Consider the following 17,921-nt stretch of genomic DNA (forward strand, 5'->3'; position numbering starts at 1 on the left):
GTATACAAACTTCAATTGGATGAAGTGAGTATCACGGAGTTGGAATCTTCACCAGATGAAATAGTCAAAGAGTTTTTGATTTCATTAGAGACGATGAAGAGACTTGCATTTGCAAGAAATTAAGTGGGAGCGCTGAGACATATTTATAATACTTATGTAGATGACATATAGTTGGTTATAAATGATGTAATTATATACTTGATTAAAAGGTTTCATTGAAAATTAAACTTCAATGAAAGGATATGGACTGAAACATATTTAGTGTCAAGATCTATGAAAATAGATTGTAACACATAATAAGTTTAAGTTAAAGTACATAGAATGGATATTGAAGTAGTTCAATATAGAAATATTAAGAAAATGTTCTTTTCATGTGAACTTTTAAACAAGACTTGAGTGTATATGACACTCAATGAGTAAAAACACATGAGTGATTATAGATCACAAATGATATGTACACAATCAGATGTCATGTGCTCTTAAAAATGTTATGAGCATGTACCAGAATGGTTCATGTGATGATCATTGAAAAACAGTAAGAATATTCTTGAATACTTAAGAAGAATCAAGGATATATATATATAGTTTTGTATGGAGAAATGACAAACAAATCGCTGTAAGGTGTTGCACCGATATTTGTTTTGTCACATATGAAAATAAAATTTCAATCTCAAATTAGACTAAGTGTTGTTTAAAAGGTAGCACAATGAGCTAGAAGTTGTCTATGCTAGATTTAGAAGAGTTCTAAATATTGTGACGGATTTTACAAAAGAAGGCAGAGTATGTCATTGTTTTGACAATGACAAATGATGTTAAAGTCAAGAAGTTCTTTGAGAACTTGGTGTAGTTCCGACAGAGTCAGAACTTTGAAGCTATATTGTGTGTGACAATATTAGTGACATATTTCAGACCACGGAATTAAGGTTCCACCAGAAGACCAAACATATTTAATGCCAACTCATTTGGAAAATGAGTGATGCGTTGAGACGCAAATGAATTGCAAAATACATACGTTTCTGAGCGTGTCAGATCCGTTGACTAAAACCTCTCCCGTGAGCAATACTTGATAAAGCACCGGAAGACCAAGGTGTTATATCTTTACAAATATAAACTAGATTATTGACTCTAGTGCAAGTGGGAGACTGTTGGAGATATGCCCAAGAGGCAATAATAAAATGGTTATTATAATATATCTTTAAGTTTATGATAATGTTTACATACCATGCTATAATTGTATTAACCGAAACATTGATACATGTGTGTTATGTGAACAACAAGGAGTCCCTAGTAAAGCCTCTTGTATAACTAGCTTGTTGATTAATAGATGATCATGGTTTCGTGATCATGAACATTGGATGTTATTAATAACAAGGTTATGTCATTATATGAATGATGTAATGGACCTACCCAATTAAGCGTAGCATAAGATCACGTCATTAAGTTATTTGCTATAACCTTTCGATACATAGATACCTAGTCCTTATGACCATGAGATCATGTAAATCACTTATACCGGAAAGGTACTTTGATTACTGTTTGACACGAGAAATAATAAAAAGGTGGACTAAATATTATCTCTCTACGCGCCAGGGGAAAATGAATATGCGGGCGTGCCAGTGTACATAGGTACACAAATAAAATATAGAGAAACATGTATTTTTATTAATCTCTCAATGGAGAAACGAAATTACAAGATCCCTTTACATATGCGCTCCGTGGCCTGCTAGCGCGGCCGATATGACTTGCGCGATTGTGTGTTCTGGTTCAAGGGGCCTCGGAAGGCTCCCGATTAATTACGTCCGCGAGTCAACGCCGCGGACCACCTCCGATTAAGCTGCTGCAATGGTCGTCGTCTTCAAGTCTCGTCTTCTCCATGCAGTTGGCGTAGACGATGATGATGTGATGGTGAAGCGGAAAGCCGGATGGTACGTCCGTCGCCCCGGCGATGCTTAGCCATACTCTCCGGCTTGTCGATGTCCGATGATGAAGATGTCTGGCCTCGTCAGCTCAGACAGATGGGCGGCCTTCGCCTCGTCGGTGCCAGGCCTGGTGATGTCCGCCTTGTCGGTGTCGGACTTGATGTCTTGCCTTCGCCTCGGCGGTGCCCGGCAAGAAATGGTTTGCTTCATCGAAGAAAAGACAAGTTGGTGGAGTGGCTTCGCCTCGTCGGTGCTAGGCCGATGTTGGGGAAGAGGGTTGATGTAGGAGTCGAAGTAGACTTGAACGACGCCGCGTGACGGTGTGGTGCCGTGGCTTGATGATGATGGTATATGAACTTGGCGATGTAGATCTTGTGATGTCGAAGGTGTGCATGGGCCCATGGAGGCTTGATACGTCGTGGTCGTGTGACTCGACTAGCGTAGTCGCTTGGCGTAGATGAATGGCAGCGAGTCGATGAACACAATCTTCGTGTCGATGCAGTTGGTGTCCATGTATGTGAGGGGTTGATGAAGGTGTGCCGGCATGTCGATGTGGTCTCTGGCTGAAGCTCCGTTGAAGGCGATCGATGTGCGTGGATGTCGAGCTTGCAGCGGGCGCAACGGAGCTGGCTCCTCGGCGTCCATGGTGAGACGACCTCCCGACATTGGCGTGGTGACCTCGTCTGGTCATGTCCGCTTGAGTGGATCCATTCATATCTGAAACGAGAACACACATACATGTAGCAAAATAGTGATTAATTAATCTAAACCTCGATCGGTGTGATTAGAGGGCCGTGGCGTGTATGCATTGGCTCCTTCTGTACATGTGTACGTGGGCATTTCTAGCCAAATTGCATGCACCGATTCTCTTCATCTAGAACTTGGCGACGTGGATTTCCCGTCGAGCCGGTGATGAACATGGGCGCGCAGGTTCCGCGCGCCGCCCTCAGCGTCAGAGTTTTAGACGGGCATGATGAGGAGCATTGAGATGTCCACCTAGCTCCCAGAAAGCGTACGTTGTGCTGGCGTGCCCAGGTCAAGGGCCAGGTTGCAGATGCGCGAAGGATCTCCATCACCCGATACCTTCTTTACGTGCTTGGGGGCAGCACATACGCACACATGCGAGCACGTTTCTGATTCTTGTATTGAAGACATGTTGATCTGTACCAAGCACGTACATAAAGCTACTAGATGTAGCCATGTTAGTGTTAGGTAATAGAAGCGTGTCAACGTCCATGCCGAGCACGTCGTGTGGGCTTCCTATCGCCAGCGTTGTGGCCGACGGCGTGGAGCTCCATCGGTTATCCTTCGAGGTTTGCATCCCGGCGTAGCACCGGTACCGCTGGCGACAGTGCCACGTCTGCCGGTGAGATAGAGTTCCGGCGCTTGCCAACAGCCTCCGTCTTCAAGTTCGGGCGTATGCCGACGGGCTACATATGGGAAGCTCCCGCGGCGGCGTACGTCGAGATGATCTTGTTCGCCACAGACTGCGGTGGCGTGGAGGAGCAGGGCCTTCACGGCCATGGTCGGCGTCGTCGGCGCGATGGCTAGCTTGCCTTGTCAGCGTCGCGGAGAGCTTCGCTTGATGTGCATGACGGCGTGGCGTCGGGTCGCTGCCGGACGCGCCATGTCCCCGACGTCCACGACCGCCGATGATCCCGCTTTCGTCTTCACGTCGTGGGGCGCATCGTCCGCTCCCATGGACTCTGCGGGTGGCGTGGTGGAGCAGGGTTTCCACGGCCATGGTCGGCGTCGTCGGCGCCATGGCTAGATTGCCTTGTCAATGCTGCGGAGAAATCCGCTTGATGTGCTCATGGCGCGGCGTCGGTTGCTGCCGGCCATGCCGTGTCGCCGATGTCCTCAATCGCCGACGTCCTTGTTCGCCGGTGATCGGCAACACCTCCGTACGTCTTCATGTTGCGGGGCGCGTCTGCTGCCCCGGCTCCGTGGCCGCATCAGCCGCTGCCTTCATCTCCTCTTCCTGGTGGACTGCGCCTTGTACGTACCTGCGGCTCAGTGCTGCTAAAATGGTTATTAGGAAGGAGGAAATGTATCTCATTCCGGTGGCGCGGCCTCCATTTCTACGGCCGCCGGCATCACAAGTGCACACCGATGGGCTGCACATATAAGAAGCTCCAGCTGCGACATCCTCGTCGACAGAGTCGATCTTGTTCGCCGCGGACTGTGCTGACGTGAAGGAGCAGGGCGTCCACGGCCATGGTCGACGTGATGGCTTGCCTCGTCAGTGTTGCGGGTAGCCTGACGGCTACCCTTGACGCTTGATGTGCATCATGGCGCGGCGTCGTGTCGCTGCCGGACACACCGTGTTGCGAACGTCCGCGACGGCCCGCCGGTGATGGGCCACCTTCGTCTTCAGCTTGTGTGGCGCGCGTCCGCTGCCCCAAGTCTCTTGTTAGGCGCGTCGTTCGCTGCCGTCTGTTTTCTCTTTTTTTTCCTCAGCTGTTGCTGCGTCCCTTTTATGGACGAGCGCCCAGGCCGAACCGAATGGGGCGCACTGCGCGGGCGTCGTTCTCAAGTTGTTGTGCCGTTGCTCCATTTGCGGCTCGGCTGAGAGCATCCTTATCAGCTAGCTGGGTGCCGATCGTTGCGGAGACGCGGATGCGATTGACTCGAACCTGGCGCAAGGACGTGCTGCACCGGGCGATCAAAACCCGTCCGTTTCTTCAGCCTAGCCAGGATACATAAGCTGTACCCGTTCATGTACATGTACGTGCATACCTGACCCATGCGAAGCCCTGCATGCATAGAGAGCTAGCAAGGGATTGATCGATGTGAATGTATAGCCAACACATTTAAATAAGAGAGCAGCATAAGCAGCCATAGGTAGTTTGTATGGCCGCGCCCTGTCATGTGTATTTATACGTGTATTGCACACCCAAAATGCCACGTGATTTTCATTTGCTAGGTACAAAATCACGTCGAACAATTACATCAAACGTCACTGCGTAAATGGGTGGTTATAAAGGTGGGATTAAGTATTCGGAAAGTATGAGTTGAGGCATACGGATCAACAGTGGGATTTGTCCATCCCGATGACGGATAGATATACTCTGGGCCCTCTCGGTGGAATGTCGTCTAATGTCTTGCAAGCATATGAATAAGTTCATAAGAGACCACATACCACGGTACGAGTAAAGATTACTTGTCAGGAGACGAGGTTGAACAAGGTATAGAGTGATACCGATGATCAAACCTCGGACAAGTAAAATATCGTGTGACAAAGGGAATTGGTATCGTATGTGAATGGTTCATTCGATCACTAAGTCATCGTTGAATATGTGGGAGCCATTATGGATCTCCAGATCCCGCTATTGGTTATTGGTCGGAGAGAAGTCTCAACCATGTCTACATAGTTCGCGAACCGTAGGGTGACACACTTAAGGTTTGATGTCGTTTAAGTAGATATGGAATATGGAATGGAGTTCGAAGTTTTGTTCGGAGTCTCGGATGGGATCCAGGATATCACGAGGAGTTCCGGAATGGTCCGGAGAATAAGATTCATATATAGGAAGTCACTTTCCAAGTTTGGAAATGATCCGGTGAATTTATGGAAGGTGTTTGCTAGAATTATCTGGAATAAATCACTATGGAAGGAGGAGTCCCGGAGGGACTCCACAAACCCTAACCAGCCAACCAAGTGGGAGGGTGGAGTCCATGGTGGACTCTACCTCCTTGGCCGGCCAAGAAAAGGGGAAAGGGGAGAGTCCCTGTCCCTCTAGGTTTCGTCCATAAGGCAGTTTTCCTGTTGGGGTCTTATTCGAAGACTTTGGGCAAACCCTTGGGGTTCCACCTATATAATGAGGAGGAGAGGGAGGGGCAGCCCATGGCTTGGCCGCACCACCCCTGCCCCCTTGAGGCCGGCGCCCATGGCACCCCCTCTCCCCAAACCCTAGCACCCCTCCCCCACTACTTCTCCCGCATATGCTTAGCGAAGCTCCGCCGGAGATCTCCATCAACACCGCCACCACGCCGTCGTGCTGCCGGGATTCCGAGGAGGATCTACTACTTCTGCTGCCTGCTGGAACGGGGAGAAGGACGTCGTCATCAACACCGAACGTGTGACCGAGTACGGAGGTGCTGCCCGATCGTGGCACCGTGATCAAGATCTTGTACGCGCTTTTGCAAGCGGCAAGTGATCGTCTACCGCAGCAATAAGAGCCTACTCTTATAGGCTTTGGAAATCTTCAAGGGTTAGTCTCGTTCATCCCCTCGTTGCTCCCATCTTCTAGATTGCATCTTGGCTTGGATTGCGTTATCGCGGTAGGAAATTTTTTGTTTTCTATGCAACGAATCCCTACATTTGCTAGGTTTTTGGCGATCATAGTAGGAAATAAAACATTGTCTTCAAGATATATCCTGGCATTGAGGTAGATTATGAGTTCAATACTTTCATATTTATCCATTTGGCCAATGAATCCTTTTGCAACTTTTGTCGCTATTTTTCCATATATAGCTGGTATAAAACAACTTCAAAGCAAACTAAAGTGTGATATGAACTTCTATTAATAAATTAAAACATCATTACATGCAATTATGGTTGTCATTGCAGGCTAGCAACATCGTCATTTTTCTAGGTCATCCTTATCACCTTATCGATGGATTTAACTAATGAGTATGAGTCGAGCATCTAGCTACAGAAAAGGCCAGTGTCGGGCCATTCTACGATCCAACCCTATTTTAGATAAAGTTTCATACTATTCATTTGATTTATGAATGCAATTGTGGAGAGTAAATAGATGTTCCTTGTGCGACGAGATTGTGCTCTATTTTTCATCATATTCTTTGGCAGTAATGCTCTATTTTACTGCATCTTATACGTCATAAAATGTTTGGTGCCTATATCGCGAGCTTCTGTGCCCTAAAATATTAATTCTAGGTACCATATTTTAGGTCATCTAAACCTCAGAAAGGGAGTATAGACTATTACATAACATTTTTTTTTTGTTAACTCTTATACGTAAAATAGAGATGTATACCATAATCTTATTTGCAGCTGGTCATGATCCATCACGTGCATAACACGTATCTTATGCTAGTATATCGTATACTTCCCGCTCCCGAAATAAACGTGTGCATGTTTTTCAAAATCTTTGACCGAGCTTGCTCGCCGCCTTCTTAGGAACAAATTGAAGAAAATATTTTCTTCTATACAAAGGTAATGCTAAATATAATAACTAAATAAAATTAGTTTTACTTAACCAATAAACCTTATGGACAGAGAAATAATATGAAAGACTCATCAAACTCAAAGCAGCAAAACATGGGAAGAAATGTTTTTTTTAACAAGACATGGAAAGAAATGTTAAATTTCCAAACAATAACAAGGGAAAATAAAATAAACGAAGGAAAACAATACTTGCAAACCAAGGCGAATCGACCCCCACCCCAGTCCTCCCAATCGCCGCAACCGCACCAGTGCCACGATGGCGGGCGATCCGGCCGGCGGCGGCGGCGGCGGCGGCTCCGCGACGGGGAAGAGCCCTCGCTCGTCGTCGCGGCACAGGCAGTTCCGCGACCGCGCCAAGACCCGCGTGGACGATCTCCAGGAGATCTTCTCCGGCCTCCAATCCGCCCGCCAGGAGAGCCGCTCCGCCGACGCCGCCGTCCTCGAGGAGCAGGTCCACCAGATGCTCCGAGAGTGGCGGGCCGAGCTCAGCGTCGCCTCTCCCGCCTCCTCCCTTCAGGTACCCCTCCAAACCCTAGCCTCCTCTTACGCTTAGACTAGGTGTCCAGGGTTTGTCGTCGCTGACTTGCCTCCTGGTGCGCTGCAGAACTCGCTGGGGAACAGCCAAGGGGCCGCGGATCCGCCATCGGAGACGCTGCGGTTGCTGCAGCTGGCTATTGAGGAGGAGGACGACGCGACCAGCAAGCTGGCGATCCCTCGTTCTTCTCGTCTGAGCCACGGGCTTGGGCAGGACGACCAGAATCTCAACGCTGAGCTGCAAGTGCAGGGGGAGAATGTGGCTGGGGGCGCCCCTGTGACACAGCAGTCACTGGGACATGAAGTGATGGGAGATTATAGTGGAGAAGTAGCTGATGTTGCTAATGCATTGTTCAATGATCAGGTATTGCACTTGATGTCTCCCCCCATTCAAATGTTTCATTGGAATTGTTTGATTGCATCATCAATCATTTGAAGGAATTTGTGCATTAGACTACTAGAACTTTGTTGCTCAGCGTTCATGTGGTTCAGTCTCTCGGGTTAACTCTATCATGCAAGGAAACATTCTAATGTGCCATGCATCCTTCACGTTCACGCAACGTTTGTTGCACAGAGTGTAACCCACAGTAACCATTAAGAATTTGCTGATGGATTTTGTGCTAGCATACACACTTTATTTATTCATAACAATTTGGGTTTTGGACCAAGCAAGAGATTGGTATTCTTTTTTAATTACTGCTAACTGTGCTAAAGGTTTCAAATTGCAATTCTATATGTATGTGCAACTGGAGTTCAGCCGATGAACTTGTTTTTTTGCCCTTTACCACTATGCTTAGGTAGCTGTCTTGTTGTCTTTTGGCTTGGAGTACTTATGACCCTGTTGCTGGTTTTACCCAATATTTTTTGTTAAAAAGATCAAATGATGTGTGCATTGTTTGTCGTAGACCTTAATATAGACCCAGTACCATAATAAGTAACCTCACCCTTCAGTATGCCAGCATTTATAAAAATTAAAATTGTGTTGTCTTGTGATGAGCAATGTGTTTGAGCATACTTTGCCTAACTTTCTGAGGAGCACATGTCACGATATAATTTGTTTGGTGGCTAAACTGATTTTACATGTGAACCTATAATGGCCTCCCGACTATTAGATGCCGATGCCTTGCTTGATGATTTTTTTTTGTTTCACCATATATCTCTGGTGAAACAAGATTCAGTAGGTTAGTTTTAGTTTAGTCAATGTATTGACTTCCTACCCCAAATTGGTTGATGAACCAATGTTTGTTTCTAATTTTTCCTCGTACATTCTTTGATCTACCTTCTGTTATGGTAATGAACACATGTATACTTTACGATGCTTCTGATGTACCGCTTTTCGTTGTTCTTTATGACATGCCTGTAAAATATGTGTGTGATGCTTGTTTCATTGCATAGCTTTTTATCCGTCTGGTAGTTGCAACTTGTAGTACATTTGCATCTTAATTTTGCTTTTTCTACTTGTAGCTTCAATGGCATTTCTCTTACCTTTGATTGCAGATGTACTATGACCATGAACTCAGCATTGACGATTTTCTCCATGGGTCAAACCCAGTTGACCTCAATAACCAGCAAGAGATTCGTCACCTGGAACATGAACAATGCAATTTACCACTAGATCTGCAACCTCCTAGTGCTTATGTTGATGCAAATAGCTCTGTGCAAAATACTGGAGATGTTCTTTTCGACATGTCAGACTTGCTCACAACAATGTCCCCGTCACCTTCTCAATATTTGGGGCCAAAATGTGCACTCTGGGACTGTGGTCGCCCTGTCTGGGGATCAGACGAATGTCAAGATTACTGCAACCCTTACCATGCTGGTTTGGCTCTAAATGATGATGGTCTTCTAGGAACAATGCCTGTGATGCGTCCAAGGGGTATTGACTTGAAAGATGGGCCCCTATTTGATGCTCTTTGCGCAAAACTCCAAGGAAAAAATGTCGGTATTCCTGTCTGTGAAGGGGCTGCAACGTCAAAATCACCTTGGAATGCACCAGGTATGCTTGGTATCAAGTGTTAGCCTTTTAAGGTTATCATTTATATATGTTAGCAGTTCGTATGCTAATTGTTCGTTCCCTTCTATTTTTGCAGAGCTTTTTGATCTTTCTCTTCTTGAGGGTGAATCTCTTAGAGAATGGTTGTTCTTTGACCGACCAAGAAGGGCATTTGAGAGTGGCAACCGGAAGCAAAGGTCATTGCCAGATTACAACGGGCGTGGATGGCATGAATCAAGGAAACAAGTGATGAAAGATTTTGCGGGTCTAAAGAAATCCTACTACATGGACCCACAACCATCCACCACCTATGAGTGGCATCTTTTTGAATATGAGATCAATGATTCTAATGCTCTAGCCTTGTACCGGCTTGAGTTCAAGGCTTCTGATGCAAAGAGGACAAAGTTGGCAAGTAATTCATTGAATGAAATCCAGCAGCAAATGGGCAAGCTTAGTGCAAACAGTCCTGTGGATAACAAACGAACTGCTAGGAGCAAGACAAAGGCTAATCAAAAGGATAGCAGTGCAAGCACAAATCCAGTTCGCAACACCCCCAACAAACTTGGTGCTTCGAGTGCATATGAAACAGTGTCTCTCAACACCCCCAATCAAGTCAGTTCTTCTAGTGCTTACAAGACCAATCAAGTCAGTACTTCAAATGCTTATCAAGCGGTATCAGAGGTGGACCCAATGTCATTCCTGAATGAGAATGTTGTCTATGGACCTCATCTTCCATATGGTTAGCAGCGGGGGACATGAATCATATGCCTAGCTCATACACTAAGGTATCTCTTGGACAAATTGTTACAGCTTCAGCTAAATTTTGGATCTCCACAGTGCGGCCCTATAATTTTTTGAAGTGTAGACCTCTTCAGTAGATGCTATGTTTGCAGCGCTATACTTCTGACTGTAAAAATGTATTCCGGTTGCCCTTGCCTATTGGGTTCAAGCCGGATGGACTCCGCTTCTTCAGAAACTGATGTGGCCTGGTAGTCGAGGGTTCCTGTGGGGCTGTTTTTTGCTTTGTTTTGTATATATATGCTGAGCCGAGGATTTGTGGAATCCCAGATTCACTTTCGTGGTAACAGCTTCGTGATATCTGCTTCAGTGTTGCCCCCTCTCAAGGTCGTAGTTGCCTACTTATCTGGTAGAAATACATGTTTAGCAACTGGAACTTTTTTTTATTACTTTTTGAGCATGGTGGCAGACATTGTTCTGCGTCTTGGTCACTCTTGGATTCATGATTACGCAATTTTCATGTTACAAAATTTTAATTCCGTCCACATTCTAAGCACTAAGAAATGATTAGTACCAAAACGTTATAGTTGAAGTTTTTAAATTAAATCTGTTTTATATATCAGATAAAAATACCCCTCCATGCTCTGGTCCTAAATATTTGTTGCAGATTTTGAAAATATGTACGCGAAAATCTGACTAGGTTCATTGAACCTGAGACATGTTTTTTTTTGTAGAACCTCTGAGACAAGTTTTTAGGGCTGAAGGGAGTAGCATTGTTTACAACCAGATAAATGTGGTAACCGAACCCAAAAACCTATACGAAGGGGAAAATCTAACACTTGCAAAATTCTCGTCCATGCTCATTGTCTTTGCTGCCTTTGCGCCATCATGTTCACTTTATAAAATACTTGCAAAGATATGTAGAGGGTCATATGCTGTTGAATCCGCAAATAGTAGAACTGGAGATTGGCAATCGCCTCGAACATATCGGCGTGGGGCAGCATCAACCATATCGGCATGGGGCAAGGCTCCAATCTTAACAGGCAGTCGCGCAAGCAATCGCCAGACTGCAGATCTTGCCCGCAAAGGCTTGAAAAAGGGTACGTTGAAGAGGATGATGTTGAATTACTGATGACGGTGCCTCCAACACACAACAAGAACCAACCGTCACAAAAACAGTTCTATTTTGGAGCAAAGGACTTCCATTCATGGACCGCCGACCACTTTCAACACTGGGCTGGCCAAATTGTGGTATTTGCCAACTTTGTAAAAGAGAGACAGAATCAGAGGTCCACCTCCTCTTCAAATGTTCTTACAAAGGATTTGGAAATTGGAATATGCTACTACATGCGTTTCAAAGTATAAGACACACACGTATTCGAAGACAAAACTTGACCATCATAATTGAGCAACAGATTCTTGATTATATTATAAGTAATTTGTATCATTGAATTTGTATTAAAATTCACTTTCTAATGATATTAATTTCATACGAAAGGAGGGCACGTCCTTTGAAATGGAATGAGTACTATCTTGGCTTGGTTTATCCCGGAAATTCAATTCGGCTCCCGGGTGCGTATGCTCCCTCTACCAAAAAATCATATTTCGAAATGTCAAAAAATTTGAACAAAAAATTCTACGTATACACCTCCATAATATACATGTGTTCGTCGAGTTTCACGAAAAACCAATATTTTGTGTGGTCTATATAAAAAAGAGAAAGTTTATCTTGTGAAAAACATTATTTTTAGCACTAAATTTTGTCTTTTTTACAAACGTCATATGATAAGTCGATTTTTTATGAAACGACTTTGTGAGCGCGTAGCACGTGAAGATGTACATGGGAACTTTTAGTTTCAATTTTTAAAAAATTTAAAATGTATGTAAGATACATTTCGAAATATAGGAAGCATATGCACCCATGTTCCAAAACACCGCTCCCGATTTATCCTCCATAGATACATAACCTGGGTATCTTATTTGTCGATCAAGGAGTCGTGGGAGTCCATCGCCAATTACCATGGGACTAACACATCATGGGAGATATGGAACACATACATAAGTCTTCCGCAAAATCTCGAGGATGGCAACCGTTATTTCTGCTAATATTAAGGTGGAGGCTACTCTTTTTTTGTTCTTTTGAGAGAAAGCTATCACGGTGATTTTATTAATTAGGAAACAAACTTACATCGTCTGCCAGAAGGCTCAAAAGAAAATCAGGCGGATCCTTTCTTAGACTAAATATCTTTTTATCAAGCAAACAAACTAGATTACTGCCTAAGGTCCCTCCGCAGCCATAGTATGAGCAACTACATTACTTTCCCTAGAATGAGATATTTTACCATGAGTAAAATTAAGATCTAAGAATGAACAATGTTCGCAGATTGCAGCTGCAAAGGAGGCCACTCTTCCGAGTAGAGCGGGTGCAAAACATTTGATTTCAGTTATGTCGTGAGAGTAGACTTTTATTTCTGAGCTTGCTTGTACTAGTACCTAATACTCTTCTTAATCACTGAACAATCGTTGTCACGACACCAAGCGGTGGCTGGAGATGTAGTGGAACAGTGATTGAATTTGGCTAGGTTTATAATGGCCGGAGAGACAGAGTGGAGCAAAGATTGGATCTGGAGGTAGCGGCTAGTTTTCTAATGGTTTCTTTGCCAGAGAGCGACATTTCAGTTCTGCGCGATCATACTTAACTAGTGAGCATGCTAAAGATGAGTGTAGCTACAGCAGGAAGGCAAACGCTGCACAAAACTCTGAAGTCTGCTCAACGAAAGACATGATGAAGTCAACGAGATGATAGGCAAGACGATTTAGGTAAAATCTGAACCAAATTAGTAGGTTCCTCGCCTACTAACACATCCATGATAACATGGCAAGTAAAATGATTTCCTAAACTCCAACAGAGAAAAAGCAAACTAGTAGCGTAGACAAATAATCCGGGATAATAACCCGCAAAGACAAGACTTCCAGACTCATGTTTTCTTCTCCATTTGACAAAAACTGTACCTAGGAGCTCTCTGCCCTTCCACATTTCGTCTCTCTTCTCACACAAACTGCGGGGGAGTGCTTCACAGCGGGCAGGGTGGGACCTCAAGCGTCGCGCCGGCCTGGATCTGGCCCCATCCGATAAGACGCCAATGCTTCTCGACACGGCGGCTCAGGGCGACCTTCTCACCCTTGCTTGTGCACACAGGCGCGGTGAGCTGGAGCTTGGCGAGATCGTTCTTAACAGCAACCACACGGGCGCCAGTGGACATGGACCCGATGTTAAGCATCAGGATCTCACCCTTAGTGAGCTTGGAGACCTTTCCTGCCTTCTCTGTACCCTTTGTTCTCACACCCAACAGCCTTCGCAGAAGGAAGAAATTGATCTGCAAAAGCAAAGTGCAAGGATGTTGTTAACAGCTATCAACCTTCTGGCTGAAATATTGAAGCAAAAAAGAGTCAACAAACCTCCAGCTCCACAAATACATCAGGAAGTGACCCAATTTCTCCTAGAACCTGGCCAACCAGCCTATCAGCACGAGTCAAAGTTGGGTCCATGGTTGTTCCCACACCAATAAGCCCTCCTGGCACAGCAAACTGGAGCTCATTCTGCTCAGCATAGAGCGAGACAATCCTTGAGTAGATTGGGGTGCATTTGATGTTGCCACTCTCATCCTTCATGACAATTCCAGGGCGAACTTCAATATTCTGGTTCACCCTGAGGACTCCCTGTAAATAAGAATCACAATTCAGCATATACTTACAACAGGACAAAAAAGAAGATTTATGATCTAAATGTTCAATGACTGAGATCTGCATACCCTGAGGATGCTGCCACCTGCTACCCCACCCCTAATTTCATCAACTTCTGAACCAGGCTTGTTGACATCAAAGGAGCGAATAACAATCATGTTGGGAGGTGAAGTGAAGTTCCTTTCCGGAATGGGGATTTTCTTCACAATATATTCACAGATCACATCAATGTTGTACTTCAGCTGGGCAGATATTGGCACCACAGGAGCACCTTCAGCTATCGTGCCCTGCACAGGTGAGGCAGTAAAAAAAGGTCAAACCACAAGCAAGAAGACATGTCTGAGGTGGTGGTCAGCTTCATGCTAGTAAACAACATCAAAAGAGCAACAACGAACAGTAGTGACCTGGATGAATTTTTGGATTGCTTCATGCTGGTTCATTGCTGCACTTTCCTGGATAAGGTCAATCTTATTCTGCAGAATTATGAGATGTTGGAGCCGCATGATTTCAACAGCTGCGAGATGCTCAGACGTCTGAGGCTGTGGGCAGCTTTCATTCGCTGCAATCAAAAGCAAGGCTCCATCCATGATAGCTGCTCCATTAAGCATTGTAGCCATGAGAATGTCGTGGCCCTGTTCAAAGAGATAGATACTTTAAATACTAATAAATATAATACTCGTATTTATGTTCAATCAATGAAATGAATATCTAATGATCCATCAGAACTCTAGATGACCTCCAAATCCTTGTATCATTAGTCAGATATTTGTCCAACTAGTACTTCATGGCCATAATTGAAAGGAAACAAGACCAAACAGAACTATAATCCCTCAGATGAGAAACAAATGGTAAGGCTGTGCTTGAGCTTTCATGAACTAGAACTGTGAAAAAGAATATTCATAACAGCAAAGGGATAGGATTTCATCATACCGGGCAATCAACAAAGGAAACATGTCTCAGCAGCTTCATCCTAGTGTTTTCAAACCCAGGCACATCACAGGCAGGAGTATCTTCTTTTCCGCTTCCATAAGCCCTTATATAATTCAAGGAGTCAATAGTGTAATTGACATAAAACAGAAAATTTGAGCATATTAGGGGTAAATAACCATACACTAGTTAATTTCTGAAGATCAAATTTAAGATTCCAATCATGAGTTCTACCATGTATTAACTAGAATATAATCATATGAACCGATATGTTCAATAATCAATACAAGTATAGAGCGGTGTTCCTGAAGTCCTTTACTGTGAACAGTATGAGAGTAATAGAAGCTAATCATGTAAAAAAAGTGAAGTCAAGTGAAATTTAGCATACTTGTAACACATGGGCCGTGGACATCTGTCATCCTCACATTTATAGATTTTTGCATTAGCATAACCCAGCTTGATAGTGATGTTTCGCTCAAGCTCATTCTTGAAGCGAACAGTCTACAAATTGAAACAAAGACATCAGAATATTGTACAAAATAGAACGTATAGAAAAGGATGAGGGCACCTCAACATCAATCAGTTACTAATCATTCTATAAATTATTGCAAAATACCTAGACAGAGAAGCATAGACTGCAACAGTACACAAAATTCAAAATTACATGTGTAGTTTACTTGTTCATATACCAGGAATAATATAAGCATGCTATATATTTGAGTCATGTGGAAAACTCACAAGCAGTCTACAAATTGAAACAATGACATCAGAATATTGTACAAAATAGAACGTATAGAAAAGGATGAGGGCACCTCGACATCCATCAGTTACTCATCATTCAGAGATTATTGCAAAAATACCTAGACACAGAAGCATAGACTGCAACAGTGCACAAATTCAAAGTTACATGTGTAGCTTACTTGATACTAAGAATTATATAAGCGTGATATATATTTGAGTAATTATGGTGGAAAACTCACGAGCAGTGCCTTATAAATGTGATTAATGCTTGTCAAGTATATGCAGAATTCAGGTTCAGAACTTGGAAAGAAAATGTGCTAAAACAATGAATGATACCTGAACGCCAGATATAGCTTTCACGACAGTAGACTTTCCATGGGCCACGTGACCGATTGTGCCTGAGGAGTAACATAAAGATAAAAAAGTGTTATGACACCGCAAAAGGTTCATCCTTTACATTATGCACCTAACATCAAGTATATATGATCGAAAAGCGACAGAAAAAATAAAGATGGAAAATAAACAAGAGTACATGACTGTTCACATATCAAAATTGGAAATAAGATCTGCAGGAAATTAGCTAACTGAACAACGTTAAAATTCAACAAAAAGCAATGCAAGTTTTGTGTATTTAAAAAGCCATTGGCTGCAAGACATCCAATGGCATTTCCCAAAACCTGCGGACTTGGCAATGCCCTTTCATTCTTGAAAATGAATCCATCATGTGCATCACACAAGGCATATATGATTCATCACATTATCATGTGAAATGAGATTGCCTCCCTCCATGCATAATAAATATCTCACAAAAGGATTAGCACCATAGAAATAAAACTCAACTGTGTATAACATACGCAACATAGAAATCACCAGCAAATCCACAACAGTAAGCAGGAATCATTCCACAGTGAAATGCACGGTAGTAAATACACAGAACTAGTAGCTAATGAGGAACAGTCCACATAGCTTATAAACATCTAAATATTGCTAAAATAAGAATGGTATCAGTACCAATGTTGATGGTTGCTTGGCGCGAGATGACTTCAGGCGACAGCGGGTGGAGCTTTGTGACGTCGAGCTTGCTCAGGTCCTGCTCCATCAATCCTCGGCGTGCCATGATTGAAACTGGAAAATAATAACAAACAGGATGACCAACTTGTTCACCGACTCGACACCAGTTTCAGGAAAAGAGGACACATGCTATCTCCACCTATAAGGCCAGCTTTAACCCGCCGTGCGAGAGGTTTCTACTTCTAATGCAGCAAGTGAGAGCATATATGCCAGCAAGTGCAGCACTGTGGCCTTCCCAAAGCAAAAAAAAAAAAAAAAAAAAAAAAAAAGTCTTAAAACCTAGCAAGCTATCCACCCTACACCATCCAACCTAGAATTCGAAAGCGAAATCCACTATCAGGGTCTGTCCTAGCCAAGCAACCAGGGGATTTCCGTAATCTGCTACGATAGCGAGAGGATCTAGAGGAAGGGGACTCGCCTTGGCTAGGGAGGAGCGGCGGTGGGTTGGGTGTGGCGAGACGAAGAGGGTCGCCGCGCGCGCGCGTAGATCTGACGCGAACCGAACGGACGAGCGAGGAGGATGCGGGTCGCCGGAGACGGGGGGTGGTCGCCGGTGGGGGCGAGGTTCGCGCGAGAGCTGGACGGCGGAGCAGGGAGGCGTCTGGGGGAGAGGGCGCAGGTCCTAGGGTTCAGGTTAAGGGTTGCGGCGGTGGTGGGCGTCTGTATTTTAACCGGGCCGTACCCAGCGAAAGGCTCAGGTAACGGGCCCGCTACGCTACCGAAACAGAGGGCTTTCGTTGCCATCGTTTTACAGTCGGAATTTTGGGAGCTGAGATATCATATAGACTCGAAATTTTGGGAGAGTGATCCAGCATACCATGAATGTCTACTAATTTTGAACAATTCATTAAGGTTTGTTAAAATTAGAAACACGTGATCAAGAAAACAGACTTAAAAATATACATGGTTTAAAAAAAATGCAGTGTAGCACTACTCTACTCTTCGATTATGATTAGGATAGTAGTAGCGATGCAATTTTCCGTGTCACGCGTAGATAGAAGAATCTAGACGAGTGCTAGGAAGGGAGCTCATCCCGAACGGTTTGATGTTATATTCATTATATAGT

The 17,921-nt window shown here is 44.3% G+C and overlaps 2 protein-coding genes across 2 annotated transcripts; one reads left to right on the plus strand and one right to left on the minus strand.

Annotated features, from left to right (window-relative positions):
- Positions 1-7,289: 7,289 nt before the first annotated feature.
- LOC127327094 (transcription factor VOZ1) lies at positions 7,290-10,818 on the plus strand. Its single transcript, XM_051353879.2, has 4 exons — positions 7,290-7,624; positions 7,712-8,005; positions 9,139-9,637; positions 9,732-10,818. The coding sequence occupies exons 1-4, from the start codon at positions 7,364-7,366 to the stop codon at positions 10,376-10,378; spliced, it is 1,701 nt and encodes a 566-aa protein (XP_051209839.1). The 5' UTR covers positions 7,290-7,363; the 3' UTR covers positions 10,379-10,818.
- A 2,354-nt stretch (positions 10,819-13,172) lies between these two features.
- Positions 13,173-17,498, minus strand: LOC127327083 (eukaryotic translation initiation factor 2 subunit gamma). Its single transcript, XM_051353869.2, has 9 exons — positions 17,274-17,498; positions 16,796-16,909; positions 16,121-16,182; positions 15,432-15,544; positions 15,047-15,149; positions 14,521-14,748; positions 14,185-14,403; positions 13,832-14,092; positions 13,173-13,749 (listed from the first exon to the last, which is right to left on the minus strand). The coding sequence occupies exons 2-9, from the start codon at positions 16,899-16,901 to the stop codon at positions 13,447-13,449; spliced, it is 1,395 nt and encodes a 464-aa protein (XP_051209829.1). The 5' UTR covers positions 16,902-16,909; positions 17,274-17,498; the 3' UTR covers positions 13,173-13,446.
- Between the last annotated feature and the right edge of the window lie 423 nt (positions 17,499-17,921).

The sequence above is a fragment of the Lolium perenne genome, chromosome 1, assembly GCF_019359855.2.
Source record: "Lolium perenne isolate Kyuss_39 chromosome 1, Kyuss_2.0, whole genome shotgun sequence".
NCBI lineage: Eukaryota > Viridiplantae > Streptophyta > Magnoliopsida > Poales > Poaceae > Lolium > Lolium perenne.

Bases quoted from the DNA above. Each gene is read 5' to 3' on its own strand.
- LOC127327094 (XM_051353879.2), top strand. From the start codon at position 7,364: ATGGCGGGCGATCCGGCCGGCGGCGGCGGCGGCGGCGGCTCCGCGACG. The intron at 7,625-7,711 runs GTACCCCTCCAA...GGTGCGCTGCAG, and splicing joins CTCCCGCCTCCTCCCTTCAG to AACTCGCTGGGGAACAGCCA. The intron at 8,006-9,138 runs GTATTGCACTTG...CTTTGATTGCAG, and splicing joins ATGCATTGTTCAATGATCAG to ATGTACTATGACCATGAACT.
- LOC127327083 (XM_051353869.2), bottom strand. From the start codon at position 16,901: ATGGCACGCCGAGGATTGATGGAGCAGGACCTGAGCAAGCTCGACGTC. The intron at 15,545-16,120 runs GTATCATTCATT...TTCAATTTGTAG, and splicing joins AAGCTATATCTGGCGTTCAG to ACTGTTCGCTTCAAGAATGA. The intron at 14,749-15,046 runs GTATGATGAAAT...CTCTTTGAACAG, and splicing joins TTTCCTTTGTTGATTGCCCG to GGCCACGACATTCTCATGGC.